General features: G+C 35.8%; 1 protein-coding gene across 5 annotated transcripts in view; it reads right to left on the bottom strand.

The window, feature by feature from the left end:
- ASXL3 (ASXL transcriptional regulator 3) overlaps positions 1-16230 on the bottom strand; it is a 174004-nt gene that overhangs the window by 86565 nt on the left and 71209 nt on the right. For all 5 annotated transcript variants that reach the window (XM_054671753.2, XM_054671750.2, XM_054671752.2 and 2 more), the window contains one exon: positions 3328-3449. In XM_054671753.2, coding sequence (XP_054527728.1) covers positions 3328-3449 — 122 coding nt within the window. The remainder of the gene's footprint in view (positions 1-3327; positions 3450-16230) is intronic.

The raw sequence follows: 16230 nt of genomic DNA, 5'->3' as shown, positions 1-16230 counted from the left end.
TAGGATCATAACTAAAATACCCACGCAGAAAGAAGACAGGGAACAAGGTAATAATCAGCAATCTGCTGCTCTCCAGAGGCTTCTGAATATGCTTATGCAGAAAAAAAAGACAACTACTGAAATAACAATATGTTATTCATGCAATTATGCCCAACATATGATGTTAACTAACGTTTTGAGGATTAGAAAGTAAAAGGGACTCAAATATTTGGGAACAATAAAAATATTCCATGTCAATCGTCAAGGGACATTATAGCTTCCAGATTGTCCAGCTTACAATTACACTGCAATCAACAGTGCTATGACATCAAAGAGCCCTGTAAACATGTAGCCCTCTCTGTAGCAACATGCTTTAGGCAGGGGTAGAAAGTACAGGCCTTCAGACTTGAGAAATTATGCCTGGCATATTTTGCAAGACAGTTTGTTGTAAATTATTTTTTTTACTCCACTTATGATTATAAAGCTATTTGGTTTTAGGAATTTTTTAAATCTACTTATTTCTAAGAGTCTACGCTGGTTAATGTATAGACTACTAAAGTCCTACTGAATCACAACATATTTCTAATAAAATAACAATGACATATATTTGAGTGTGTGTTATCAGTATGGGCTGGTACTGAACATAAGCAGCCTGTGTTCAGAAATGCTATTTTTAATAACTATGCTGTATTGCTTTCCATATGCTATATAACAACTGAAGTATGTAGATTTTCTTGGATAGTATCAAAAATTCGTCTATACTATTACATAGCACATGCTGAAAGGCAGTATTTGTGAAGAGGGCAGAATCTGAAACTACGGTTCTGGATTCAAACGTCATCTCTAAGATTTACTTGCTGGGTGATCTTGGGCAAGTTACCTGACTTGGGTCTTAGTTTTTTCCTTTGAAAAATGGGGATATAAGTACATACTTCAAAGCATTTGAATGAGAATTAAATAATATATCCCACGTAAAATGGAGAGTACAGTGTCTAGAAACCATAACAGCTAATTATCAGCTAATGTAATTATTTTTAAGATCATTCTGCTGGCCCTAGGTTCATATGATTATGATTGTGCATGTATACATACACAAGAAACATATATTCACAAACACAGATCATATGTATATGGAAATATATATATATGTATTTAATACACTTACAAAAATTCTACATGGTCATAGCCATTCAGCTATCCAAAAGAAAAGAAAGCTGTAGATTTGCTGAGGTTGCTACAGTTTAAAATGCTGCATGTTCAGTCAATTTTTGCAATGCTGTCTTAAGAAATTCAGCAATTACATGGAATCTGGGCAAAATTCTGCAAGAATAGCTTTTCTTCTAAATATATTTCCAATCTGAATTTGATTATTAATCAAATATTAGCATATTTGCTACATATTGAGCCATATTCTCCTGGTTACTAATTTGCTATAGGTTAGAAAACAGAAGTTTTAAGAAATGAATTAACTCTTTCAGGACATTAAGAAGCTTTCAGGACAGGATTCTTAAAACAAAGCTTAGACTCTAAGCAAGCAGTGGCAGTTCCCATGAATATATGCTCCACAAAAAACACAAAAACAAAAAAATCACTTAAAATTTTGTAATGTTTTAGTAATCGTAAAAAATGTTCAAATAATACAAAACCAAAATGATGAAAGTACAAATTAATGATATAGAACAATACAGAGAGTTGTACCTTTATATTTCCATTCATATACAGGAAGATTTCATGGTGTGCACATTTTCCAAGTCACTGAACCTCAGAAGTATGAGTTTCATTTATGATCCCATTTATGTTTCTTAAATGCCACAGCCACAAGTGTCCATTTTTGTATCTTTTGTTCTATTCTGGTTAGTATTTTATTACCTGCATCTTATTTGCTGTCTGAATGAGTAGCCCAGGCTTTGCTACCTACAGCTGTTTTTTATTTCATCAATTAAAAAGGGATCTCAACACCAATTTCAGTTTTGTTCTCTGGCATCTAAAACATTTCAAATGCAGTAAGTGGCAAGCTTTCCAAAGGGTACTTGACCTATGCAGGGTGAAATACTGTTACTACCTTCAATATAAATGCTGCAATGTCAATAATATGAAATAGGAAGGTAACATAATTCAGCATAACCATGTTAAGTTTCTTTCCTATGTTTTCTTGTCTGAGGTACAGGAGAAGATAGGTAGAGATGTCTAAGTCTAGAAGTTTGGATGTGCATATTAAGAAGCTTCAGTGGTTGGTGGAACTTAAAAAAACTCTATTTTAGAAAACATAATTTTTCTTTTCCTTGTGATAAATATATCGCTAGAATGATACCTCTAATCCTGGATCTGGTAAAGGTCATCAATGGGTGGCTGAAGGGGGAATTGTTATAGAAGGATCAAAATAGATGATTGTATCAGAGAAAAGCACTTAAACAAGGGGAAACTATGAATTCAGAATTAAATATGTGAACCTTCCATTTACTGACACTCTTTGTGTTATCATCATACGATGGCTCCATCTAACCATAACATCTCCTCCTTTTCTTCTCTGCACAATTTAGCATTTGCCAGTATGACAGAAGTCACTATTATTTCTATGAGCCACTCACTCTACCATGTGCTTTCATCCTATTACCTCAGCTAATTCTCGGATCAATCCCAGGAGCAAGATACTATTATTTCCCACATTTTCTAGATAATGAATTTAAGATTCATAGAGGAGAAGCGGCTTGCTAGAGACAGCAGGTGAGTAGCAAGAATTCAAACCAGGGCATGTCCGTGCCCAGAGCCCAACCTTGTGTCTATCCCTGCACCATCTCAGTGCAAGGCCACAAAGGCCCGTACTGCCTCTGTGACGGCAGGATAATATGGCAACTTTAACTGCCATTCAGCACCAAACGACATTCATAAATGAATATTCCAGATATAAGTAAGCAACACTCACTATTTTTCTTATTTGTAACTTAAGGTATCTCAGTAACAAGAAATAAATTATCATTTATTTTTATACTATCAGATAAGCACAAAAAACATAGAGATGTTATTTTTTAAATATGCAATGCATTTATGAACCCAACAGATTTACTACTATAAATCATAAATAGACACACAAAATGTTAATACAAATTTTTACATATTTTCAGTGGGTGCATATTCCTTCTTCTATTTTACATCAAAGTTCTCAGTCAAGCCTCTCCTAGTTTTTTTTTATCACAGATTAAAATTATTGAACTGAATATCATGGATGGGGTTGAATTCAGGAAGATTCTGCTTTCTGATTGCTAGGTTATTATTTACTTGATCAGCAAAACACACATTACCTTAAGTATGCAGAACTGAAGGACAAAGAATAAATGGCAGCTATCTTACCTGTTTAAGAGCCTTTTTGGTGTGCTGCTGGAAGGAAGACACTAACTTGCTTTGCACTGCTGTGTTAGTAAGGCTTGAATCTCTAGTGGAAGATGCTTCATCAGTTACCTGCTTCGAACAAACTAGAAACAGAGAGAGATAATGATATTACTAATTTGAATTCCTTTTTTTATATCCACTGTAATTACACACTTGGAGCTTTTCTCCAATTGAAAATGGATACCTAAAATAAAGCAAAATAGCACAGTAAAAAGAATAGTATCTACATATGAAGAAAAGGAATCATTTAATAACTGTGTGGCCGCAATTCCATTTAACCTTTTTAAGCTTTCCTGTCCTAACCCGCAAATTGATAATTTCTATGTCATTGAGCTATTGTATGGACATAAAAAATAGACAATATCTGCCTCAGAAGTTGGGAGTCAGTAGGTACTATTTGAATTTGAATATGGAGATTAGGCAATGCATAGTATTCTGAAAACAAACAAAAAAACAATATAAATTAATGCAATTGTTTTAAATCTACCCAGCCTCACAGATATTATGATGCTTCTACTTAACAGCCTTACTACTATAGAATCTGTGACCTATGGGACATGTTTATTTTCTCTTATGGGCTGAGTCATAAAGCATGGATAAGGAAAAAAGAAATCTGAGATGCTTGTTATCAATTCAAGATAATTATTTTGAGGAAAATGGTGCTCTCACAGATTACAGTACAACTGCTCATTTTTATCAGAGTCAGGCTTGCATGTTGTCTATTCTACAGAAGACATTTTCTTCCAAAAGACCGCTTTTTAGGAGAATCAATGTCTCACTGACTTGGGTGACCAAGTAGAGCCCACAGGCAGTGTCTGCTCTCTGAAACCTATGTTTGAGCCAGAACTCTACCTTTAGTTCTCCTCAAACGGACAGACTTCTGAGTCCTCACTTGACTCCTTCTCAAACTGAGAGACTTTAACACTGAAATGGTTTGAGTAGGAGCACAGATGCAGGCCCTTTTCTGTATACACTGGGGGAGAAGGAGTTTGGAAAATTAAAACGAGGAAGTACTATGATTAGCGACAGAATGGAGGCATATGTCAAAGGCAGGAGGCAAGAGGAAGTCAGAAGAAAATAACTTGAGAACATATTGTAAAAAAACTCAAAACATGACTTTTTAAGGGCACCGGGGTTAATGCTAATTCAAGAAAACTTTCCAAGTGATGGTAACTTGAGAGGGTTCTGACCTGAGTTTTAAAAGAAGGTGAAGAAGTAAAAATTATTGTAGTAACAAAGGAAGCACAGGCATATGCACCTTGAGAACACTCAAGTGGCTTCTGATAGACTCAAGCACACCTTGCCTAGAAATAACCATGCGGCCCGTGAGAGGCAATTCTGGGAAAAAAAGAAGTTTTTTGTTAATACAGAAAGTAATCAGAAAGACAAATGAACAAATTTAGGAAAATAAAATAACAGTTATTAATGCCAGACACTTCCAACATTTGATCTGATTTAATCCTTGCAGCTTTCTTGTAACACAATAAGGTATATATTTCTATAATGGAGGAAGAAAACTAGAGCTCAAAAAGGTGAAATAACTTGCCCATGGTCATAGGGCCAATGAAACTGCAGAGATGGGATTCAAGGCCAGCCTAGTCTAGCTCCAGAACCCATGATTTTTCCACTTACAATATTTGGTTTCAAAAGTCAAGATCTGATACAGAAAATATCATATCTAAAGAAGCATAATTTAGTTGCATGATACTGAAACTAGAAGTTAACAAAGGCAGGGGGAAACAAGTCACTCAGCCCCCGACAAGGAAAAACTTAGAATTGTAAGTGATGGGTCTAAGGAAATACTATGGTTGAAGTAGCAAAAAGATTTGCGGATGAATATAGTGAGAAAAGTCATTGAATTAAAGATCATATGACTTTTTGTACTTAATATGATTTTTTTGCTTAAGACAGTCTAAATGTTCTAGCTAAGAAACAGTTTATTACATTGATCACATAAACTATGCTTCCTAGGCTTCTCTCCTTTAAATAATCACTAGAATAATTTTTAACACCTTGCCAAAGCTTATTTATCAAGAAATACTAGAAATAATAATCAGTTTATAGTCTAAACATAAATTTATGGTATTTACTGATAATACAGATAGCCTTTTCAATGTTCTGAAGTCTCTATGAAATGTGACCAACTGAGGAGGTGACAGAGAGATGGCAGATAAAATACATGATCCCAAATGAACAGATCTCATGTATGCCCAGCCAAAAGTAAAGTGTGCATTAGCAAATATGTTTTATTACTTTCACATTCTTATAATGGCATTTATACCTAGAAAATTGGAAACTTACAGGTTAGTTCGTTTAAAGGAGAACTAAATGCAGTCCATAGATATTAAGGAACTTAGGGAAAATATGAGAATGCTTCTGCATACTGGGCGTCTAAATGTACTTCCAATTTGTTTAGAAAATGCTATTATTCCTCTGTCTTTCAAAGGCAAACTCCACTTCAGCAGGATTAAATAATAACAAATTCTGACTCAGTGTACATGTAATTGAGGCCTCGCATCCCTCCTATTTTCTGAATAAGAAAATAAGCATTATGCAATCATCTGTCCTTCCTGAGGGTAACTGCTACATAGCTTACCAGTTGCTCTATTTCTGACCTAGGAAACCATCAGACATTGGGATACCTATTTCAGTATCAGCATATACACTGTACATTTTGGGTTAAATTTATTATGGCACTATGTTGATAGTGATTGACATCTATTTATATATGTTGTATCCAAAAGAAAGATTCTATTCAATTTAGAGCCCAGAACTTCAGAGGGAGGGCAGGACAACAGTTGAAACTGCACGAAGGAATACCACACAGTTTGTTCTAAAAATGATTCATTTTCCTTAACCCAACTTTATTTGCTTTATTTTACACTCCATTCTAGACCCAAGAAAAACATCAAGAATACCTGTCCTAGGTAGTCAATTTTCTCCCTAATCCCTCTTTCTGGAAGTTGTTCCTTACTTTATTTCTCTGGATCAAACCATATTTCCCTAATTATTTACTGATACGATAACTATAGAACTTTAAAGAAAAGCAAAATGTAACAGAAAAAAAGTATGTGATTGTTCCTTTGGGTTAAATAACTTATTTTTAAGAACAAAAAATCAGGAAAGAAAAAATGGGTAGGACATATTTGCAATTCACCCATAGGCTTCAATCAGTGTGCTCATACACATTTTTAAATTACTGACAAATACAGACCTTTTTTCATGGGCATTTGACTTGCTTTATTCATTCTTTTTCCATGCGTATGACGTGAGAATAGCTGAATCTAAAAACACTAATTCACTGAGTACAGTTGGCTGTGCAGGTTCGTGCAGATTCATATTCTGACAAAATGCAAGGTTTTCACTTTTACTTATTCTTGCAGCTTTCTTAATAATAGATGTGATAAATAAATAATGAAGGACTCATTTTAAACAGTTGCCTGAATATTTATCTAAGAGACTGACTTTGGCCTCTGAAATACAAGCCAAAGGAAAATTAATGTTAAAGAAAGGATCAGGGAAAATCCCTTGCATGTAAAATTACAACAGGAGCCAGGAAACTGAAGAATTAGGACAGATGTTTTATCCAATAAATATCAAAGACTGACATGCAGCTTAGAAAGTGATATCTTCTTGGCATTCAGAACAGAACAGGAGCTATCTTTTCTAACTATGTACTGGCATGATCACAAAACTAATGCCAGGACCTTATACTTTGAAATCCCACAATACAGCCTGTCCTTTTCAAACTGAAGATGAGGAAACAAAATGAGACTAGTTCTCCCTAGAATTTTTATCATTCCACATTTTTAAAAAGGTATAAAAATACTATTTCTGTCTACATTTTGCTTGCCTGCCAAAAATAGGCAAGCCAAAAGCATAGTTAAAAGCTAATCTGCTGATTTTAAATTTGCCTCTCAATACCTCTACTCGCACTCCCTGAACCCTCCCTCAAAATACTCTATTTAGAAGATCAGGGAGCAAAAGGAGGTGGGAGATTATAGGTAACCATGAGACAGCCTTGAAGGCTAGAGAACTGGTGACTGCTCCAGCAAAACTGCAGGCTTCAGTGTCTCCAAGTTGTCTGTCTCTCCTTTTAATTTACCATTCAACTTGAAAATACTATGGAACTAGAAAATGTAAATTAGAGTTCCTATTTTTAAAGCTGCATGCTAGGGAGGGGATATGGTTGGTATTCCCTCCTAATGTAATTACTAATCCACTGACAGGTGTACAAGAGGACATCCACAATTGTAACTGTGACTTACAACCCAGGATATACAGAAAGGAGCAATCAGAATACAAACTTGATCTATCTCTCTTGTCTCACATCCTGCCAGCCTCCCAATTCTCAGCCTCTATAATCCAGCCAATCTGGAGACTCTTCAGTGTCTTCTGAACACATCTACTTGCTGTGTTTGTTGTACTTGGTCTGATTGTCCCTCCTCCAAATATCCTTTCCCAGCACTCTGCCTGGCAAACTCATCTTGGCAGTCCAAATTCTGAACAGCTTCCCCCAAAGCTTCTCTGACTGTCCCAGCTTCTGAGGTAGACTTGCTCCTCCCCTAGCCATGCTTTCTTGGAATTTAGTGTACAAATTCATAACAGTCCCTGCAATTCTGGTGCTGTCATCTGCCTCAGCAGCCACAGGCTTGGAAACTCAGGGACTTACATGCGAAGATGGGCACAGAGCAGTCGATCTATTAATGTTCATTGAATTTTTTAAAAATCAAATTTTAAAGTATCAAATTCAAAAATTTTGTTTAAAGTATTTTTGAAGTTAACTTTCAACTATGATTTTTAATAAGAATTCATGAAAGTGGAGGTCAGCAAAGCTATTTTTTATGAAAAAGTATGTATAAAATGAATTGTTGTAAACTTGAAAATAGAAGCCTTCTTAAATTATTTTCTCAAATTATTCTAAAGTCAATTAGGGATAATATGAAAGCCAAATGACAGAATTTCCTTTGCAAGACAGTAGGAAGTTGCACGACCTGCCACTAATTATAGATAGATTTCTCTTTGCCATCTTTACTCATTGTCTTATTTAACGAGTAAAGTCAGTTTTGTGCTTTTGCATGGGGAAATAAAAATAAAATTTAAAAGTCAAAATTAGAAATCACAATGCTTACATAAAATGGCAGAAGCTGTGTGGGTGCAGAACCACAACACAGACCAGGATCTGTACATTATATAGTCTCTGCAACACCAATATTGTGTACTATTAATTGCTCTCTGTCCCACTGAGCCACCCAATAAGTAACAAGCTATCTGAGGAAACTGGTGCTCAAAGACCTAATAAAGACAAGGAGGGGAACAGCCTTTTACCAATTTCATTTCTGTAAGTTCTCTTTCCAAACACTCCCTTTCATTCTTCTGAATAATCAGACTAGATTTGCTCGAATCACAACAGTTTTCTGTATGAATGATCTTGACATATATTAGAGGTTGGTATTCCCTCCTAATGTAATTTTAAAAAGTTATATGAATAAAAAATTTAACTCAAAGGATACATAGTGTATTAGGAATAACACTGTGGTACATTGTTAGAAGTCAATAAAATCTGAATAGAGGGCTGGGTCTTAGAGGAAGTTTATTGGTTTATTGATTAATCATTCAGTTGCACAACTTTTATTGAGTACTTTCCCTCATGCCAATCACTGTATAAGATGCTGGGGGAAAAACAGTGAAAAAGATCGAATACCTGAGTTGGAGGCCATAAGAATTTTTAAAAAATGTTTTCAAAGAACAATGGTCTAGATATAGACCATTAATTCTACCTGAGGAGAACTACCGATGAAAACTTAACAATAATAAATTTGTTTTGAAAGATCAACAAGCAGACAATTCAGAAGTATCCCCAAATGGCAAATAAACACAACAGTTTATGTTTGGGTTATAATTTGTTTTATGTACAGTATTTACATTTGAAATTGTGTATATCAGATATTTTGGATATATACAGCCAGAAAATACATGCTACAAATTGTTAAAAAGACTTGAACAGGGAAAACCATCTGACCCCAATTAAATCATTCCTGAACTCTATTTTTAAAATCCTTTTTGCATTCAGCCTAAGCAGAACTGCCTTTTCTAAAAACATTTGTTTCAAGATAGGTATAGGTATTTGGGTTTAAGCAAATTTCCTTATTACATTAAAAGAAAATCCAAAGGATATAAGTTGCCAAGAAAAGTCAGTAAATAGATTAATAAATTGCTAGTAATACTAGCAATAAAATAATGGAAACAGCAATTTTTTCCTAAGACCCTTTCAAAGGACATGGAGTCTAAAAATTATAAGCACTGATTCTCTTGATAACGTTTAGAACAATATCTTCTATAATGAAACATACCTAATGTAACTGGAATGATTACTATATTTTATAACCTGCTTCATTCGCCCAATTAAGCCTCTTCTTATTCAGAAGAGATTTTCAGAAAAAACGCAAAATAAACCAAGAGGAATGTTGAATCAGATAATAATTATACCAACCATATATGAGTGAGAAAATGCTGCTGCAAAATGTCATCATGCCAGAGACCTTAGTGATTTGGGTGGCTGATATCATATGACGCAAATGTCGTTCACCTGCCACAGAAATGGATATGCCACCACCTCATTACAATGGCTACAAATGGTTCACAAACATTTTGGTTAGAACACTGAAGCTCCAAAGGTAACTAGGAAGACCATTGTATACACAAGACGTAGCTATAAGAATCTCTCCTACAAGTACTCAATTTATCAGCCAGGCCAATTTAGTTATACTATTATCTCTGGATATTCATAAAAATATCTCCTTAAACACAGAAGAGAGAAAACTCAAACCAAAAATAAATATATTTAGTAGGAAAAGCATATATTGTAGTTACCAGCCTTTAGCCACCTAACCTCCTCCTACCATAGAACCAACAAGGGTTTCGCTCACAGGGTAATGGAGAGTAATAATACTATATGCTGTTTGTGTGGGAAAAATGACATCAGAGGCTTATTTATTTTATACTGGTATAACCCCTGTGATCTACACTGCATCAAGTTCCTGAAACATCTGCACAGAAATAAAGCAATCAGCCTAGAAAATGAGAAACAGAAAAAAGTGGACAGGAAGGAGATCAGCAAAAGTTTGGCACAGGTCAAGGTTAAGTGTTTCATTCATGGGCATCACTACTAATTATTTCATACTTTATCATATAAACTATAAACTCCGATAAAGGGGAATCAGGTTAGCTATCCAGATGGCAGTTTGAGAAATGCTTATACAATACAACTAAAGAAAAGTGAGAACGAATTATCTGGCATCAATGAAAAAGTACTTTTTTTAAAGAACATGAGTGTTTTGTTCATATCTACAGTCACAGATTATATAAATCAAACAGAAAATTGGCTACTTAAGATGTGTAATTGAGGGAATACCTTCAATTCTGTTTTTGAGAAGTAGTTTGTTGTTTTATTATGAGATCATATTCTGTTCTCAATCTTTAGTTTTATGAGATCATATTCTGTTCTTGATCTTTATATTATGAAATATTTATCTCACAATTCAAGAAGAGAGATGAAAGTATGCTTAAATGGGTCACTTCATCCCATTTAAAAAGAAAACGTTTTCCTACATGACTCTGGACTGTTAAAATTGACCAAAATCCATCTAGACAAGAATGAAGTTCACAGTTCAAGAGGAAATATGTAAGAAAAAGAGGTCTCTAAAAGATAAAAGAAATGAAAAGTGTCTGTAAGTAATGTTTGAAAGAGTTGGGATAAGTCATTTGGAGAAGTTAAGATGAAGGGGTGACCATCTGTTGTTTATCATCAGAGCACAGAAAAAAAAAGGAGCAAATTAGCTTAATTAAAAGCACAAAAGATTTCAACATAAAGAAAAAAATATTCTCTATAAAAGTTATCAAGAACACAGGGAGAAGTATAAGGGGGACTGTGCGATTTCTATCCCCCGGATCATATACTATTAGAATATTGTCTGCTTCAGTTGAGTGGTTTAAGAAAAACACTGGCAGGAGAGAGGAACCAGGGCTTCATGATCTTTTGAAATTCCTCACACTTCTTGTGAACTGTATAATCTGGGGGCTGGAATAAAAGAAAGGAGAAGGAGAAAGAGTGGGCAATGGAAGTTCTATATCCTGCCAATGGTCATTTCTGACTGTGAAGAGTATTCGCTTTCCTCTGTGTTTTCTTCAATGTGTAACTAAAACAACATAATTTTCACATACTTAAGTTTCTCTAGGCCACCAATGTAGAGCAGGTGTCTCCATGAGCAAACAAAGCTGTGCCTAAAATGCAGAGCTGTTGGATGAAAGACAAATTAGCTTAATCTCCCAAAATTAGGGGACCTGGTTCAGGCATAGAAGGAATATCCTTCCTGTCCCCTGCAAGATTCTTAGGAATGGCTGCCAGGTAGTTGGTCACACTGTGTCGTCTTTCTCCACGATCATGTAGAAGCCTGTTGACACTCTCCTACCCCCACCCTCCTGAACACAAAGATGCAGACACAGAACATCCAATGTAAAACTACACTGGAGCATTCACAGGCAAGTTACTGTAAAACCTCCAGCAAAACAAGACCAGAATACCAACTGACACTGGGTAGGTGGGCAACATCTTCCAAAGTTACTGAAAACACTCCCTTCACAACTCCACAGTCACCCTCATTTTCCTTTTTTGTAGCCTTGTATAAAATTGCCTCATGAGCTGTCAGTGTGACTACTCCCCAGGGTGTCTGGACCTTTTAAATGTATGCCCCAATTTCTCCATGAAGCTTCTCATCTGCATGTAACTGATGTCTCAATTGAGATTATATTCACACACTTCAGGCCTCCTTAACACACTTTTCACTTTTGATAAAAGACCCCTCAAACTGTAGCCTCTGAGCCAATGAAAACAAAGAGTGAGCTGAGTAACGTTTCATTAAGTTAACACAACTCTGCCAAGAATCACACAATCAGAAACCCACTTATAAAACTGGCCATAAAGAATAATGAAAAAGGACTCCATAAAATTCTTCAAATGTTGGAATCATTATTTGCCCTGGGATCTAAGGTCTAAAACATAAGATTCATGTTCTTTTTTTTTTTTTGCCCCAACAGAAACTTTTAAAATACTAATTCCCTTGCTAGAGTGCTGCTTCCTCCCTGAAAGCCATTAGGGTTAATAGCAAGCAGAACCTTTTTTGATCTCTGTGGATAAAATGTGTACAATCTCTAGTTTCCTCATTTAAAAGAAATATATAGGATGGTTGCTGTTGATTTTAAGCATGAACTATATTAGGGCCACAAAAGGAGAAACTTAATTTTTCTTGTTAATAACAATTTATAGATACAGGATGAAGAGAGCGAAGACTGTCTACTGATGGTATCATCTCATATAAAATATGTATGAGTTCTGCAGACCAGCAACACATTGTGAGTCAACTTAATATGTGTTAGGAAACTCACGATATATCAATGTATTATGCTCAGAAAACAACTCAGACACAAACATACCCATAAATCTCTGACTAAAATAGACCATAAAATTTATAATATTTTACTTGGGTGGCACAGATTTATACTTATATAGGCATAAATGGTCATGGGTTGTCAACACAGATATATCAAGTAATTCACCTAAATCATTCTTTGATCTCTAAAGCTTAGCTTGTAAAATGTGAAGTTTACATTCTCAAGTCTAATTATTATTAACTTGAGAAACTCTTCAGAAGTCAAAGAAACACATAACCATAGTTCTGTGTCTTGTAAATTCCACAATTAAAAATATACCACTTTTCCTACATTGTAAAATTTTTCAACAAAACTTTATAACAAAGTACCTTGGCAACACATCTCCCATTTTAAAAGAATGTTTCCCTGCCCAGTTGATCCCAAGAAGAGGACTAAAGTATTATAATCATTATCTTAACTCTGCCTAAGGACTCAAGTGTTAATGACTGGAATCAAACTAAGATTTCTTATCAGTTTTTACAAAATACTTTCTTCTCAAATACTTCTCTGCTTATCCCCTAAATGGTACAGCAAATGTCAATAAATAGTTGTCAATCCAATATAACACTATGGTAGCAGCGGCTTATTCTTTCAACGCATCAAGGGTATGTTACAAATTGATGGTTAATATTCTTCTCAATACTCCCCAGTCTTTCATCCCAAAGGATGAATATAAGAAGGAAAGATGAATAAAATAGCAAAACAGATGGTGTACTCATCTCCCACTCCCTCTCTCCCTCCTTTCCAACTTTTCTCTCCCACACCCCTCTCTCTTGCTCCCTCGCACACACACATCCACTCATATACCCAACCTTCTCTCTCTGATCACATTTTCAAAGTATATTTGTACAGCTGTAGGAAGTGTGGAAAGTATATCCATTCTAACTTTTGGTTCAAATATATATTAGAAACAGAGTAAGCAAGGAAATCACCTAAAGCAGTTCAGTTTCCTGAAATCTATTATTGAATTTTAAGAAATCATGTGGTATCCCACTATTTTATTGGGATAAGCCAAGGGTTCCTCTTTGTCAAAGTCTTAAGTTTAGGATCATAATGGATGTGAACTAACATTGGAAAGGCAAACCATACCAATGATGACTGGCTAATAAGTGTTCCCTGTGGTTCCAGGCAAGGTATCAGAATAATGAGAGTCTGGCCTTTGGTGTCACACCTGGGCTTGCAATTTGGATGGGACATTTAACCTAAGTTTGTTCCCTCAGAGGTAAAAATAAAACAAAATAAAAAAGTACTCAATACATTTTCAATATCTAGGTTTGAAAATGTGTCCTGAGGCTAGATTAATAAGCTATACATAGAAGCACAGGGTGCCTACATGGAGATGCAATTGTGGTTTGCAATAAGATGCAAAAGTGAGCAAGTCAAGGAATACTCAAGGAAATAAGCTATTTACTATTCTTTCACTGATTTCCCAAAGTAATTTCCCGAATGCAACTTCAAAGGAGAGGTCAGGAAATCTAATTTTTGTCACATTAGCTGGATATGTTTGGGTATGTGTTATTCGGTGAAGTGCCTATTCACATTTTACATTAGGGAAGTTTGCTTATCCCTGTTTTGGTTTCACTATTGGCTGAGTGCTCTCATGCTATCTGTCACCCTTTCTCAGCTACTAAACTCCCAAGGTTTCCTCTGGAATTTAGGATGTCATTATCAAAATCTCCTGCAGCCTCCATATTTTCTCTGAAAACTCCCTTTACTTCTTAATATACAAAATCTGGCTGTCTTCCCAGCCAGGACACTGGTTCCTCTGGAATGCTCTCAGGTGGTAGCCTTTTTCTTTTCTACACCTCTTATACCACTGGGCCTGGAAATGGAATAAGTGACCTATATTCCCCTCACTGTTCCCTCCAAACCATTCTCCCTCCCTGGTTCGTATGATGCCTCCAGCATTGTATCTCATGCCATCAGACTATATTACTAACTATTCAACCTACTGTACTTATCTGCCAACTCTTGGTTACTCTCCTTGATTTTTTGAATATGTTAGCTGCTAATATGACATCTTGTCAATGTTAGTTATATTATAATTGTCTGTTTCAATATCCATGCTGATGATTCTCTAATATCTTATGCAAGGGCCACCACCAGCCTTTAAAACATCTTTGTGCAAAAAAGAAAAGGCAATCTTTTTTCCAGGTGGACCCAGTCCCATCCCACAGCACTAGGTTGGGCAAATGGAGGGGTGCTGAATTTCAGCCGCTGATGCCACCTCATCCAGGCAACTCTTGAGTGCACACATGGCCTAAGCACTCTTGATAGCCTGAAACCTAGCCCCCTTCTTTCTTATCAGCTCTGAAAATACATCGCATAATAGTATCCTAAATTCAATCCATGCATTCCACTCTCATATCACTTACACTTCCAACTCATTTCCTTCAGAATACCAAATCAAATAACCTTTTCACACCAATGAGACTTCCTTCTTCACGCTATCCTTTACTCACCTCCACATCAGCTTAAATTCTATGGACATTTGCCTTCATTACTCCACTTCATATACCCTTAACTCCTTTCTTCCTCTCTTGCTTCATCATTTACATTTGGCAAAACCCCAGCTTCAGTCACTATACACATCTTCTGTACTTGTAGAGTGGTCCCGAACATGACTGGAGAAAAATGGACAACCATGTAGGTTGGTCTCCTAGTAAATTCAGGATGACTAACCTTAAGAATGTCCTTAATGCTGTCAGACTCTCTCAGACAAATATTTTCTATCTTCTCCTTAAGTCTACAAAACTACCTCCCCTATTCTCACCCTTAACTGATGGACTACTTTTCTATTTTGCTGAGAAAAATAACACACACAGAAGCAAACTTCTATGAGCCCCTTACACAAGTACTGGCCTACCTTCACTTCTACTGAAACACCCTCGCTTTTCCTACTGCCTCCTTTAGAGCACCTGTCTACATCTCTTGCTAAGACCAATCTCTCCATTTGCTGAATAGGTCCCATTCTCCCTCATCTAACCAAAGCATAACAGAACACCCCTGCCACATTATCAGTTTTCCTTAACTGAAATGTTCCCATTAGTGAATAATTTGCTAACAATTGTTTCCCATTTTTTTAAACTGTCTCTTGATTCTTTCCTTTCCAGCCATTTTCCCATTCCACTCCTTCCCCTGACCTCAAAATTCCTTGAAAGAATTGTCTACACTTGTGGTCTCTAATTCCTCTCCTCTCATTATCTTGAACCCACCTTATTCAAACTATGGTCTTACCATTCCACAAAAATTACCATTGCCAAATTCATCAATACACTCATAAAGGTAAATCCAGTGGTAATTTCCTAATCTTCATCATGAATTCACATTTCAAAAGCATTGACACATTTGAGTCACTTCACCCTCCAAAATACT

The sequence above is a fragment of the Pan troglodytes genome, chromosome 17 (genome assembly GCF_028858775.2).
Source record: "Pan troglodytes isolate AG18354 chromosome 17, NHGRI_mPanTro3-v2.0_pri, whole genome shotgun sequence".
In the NCBI taxonomy this organism is placed as follows: Eukaryota; Metazoa; Chordata; class Mammalia; order Primates; family Hominidae; genus Pan; species Pan troglodytes.
The sequence above is the reverse complement of the archived record's forward strand: the minus strand, read 5'-3'. Positions and strand labels throughout refer to the sequence as shown.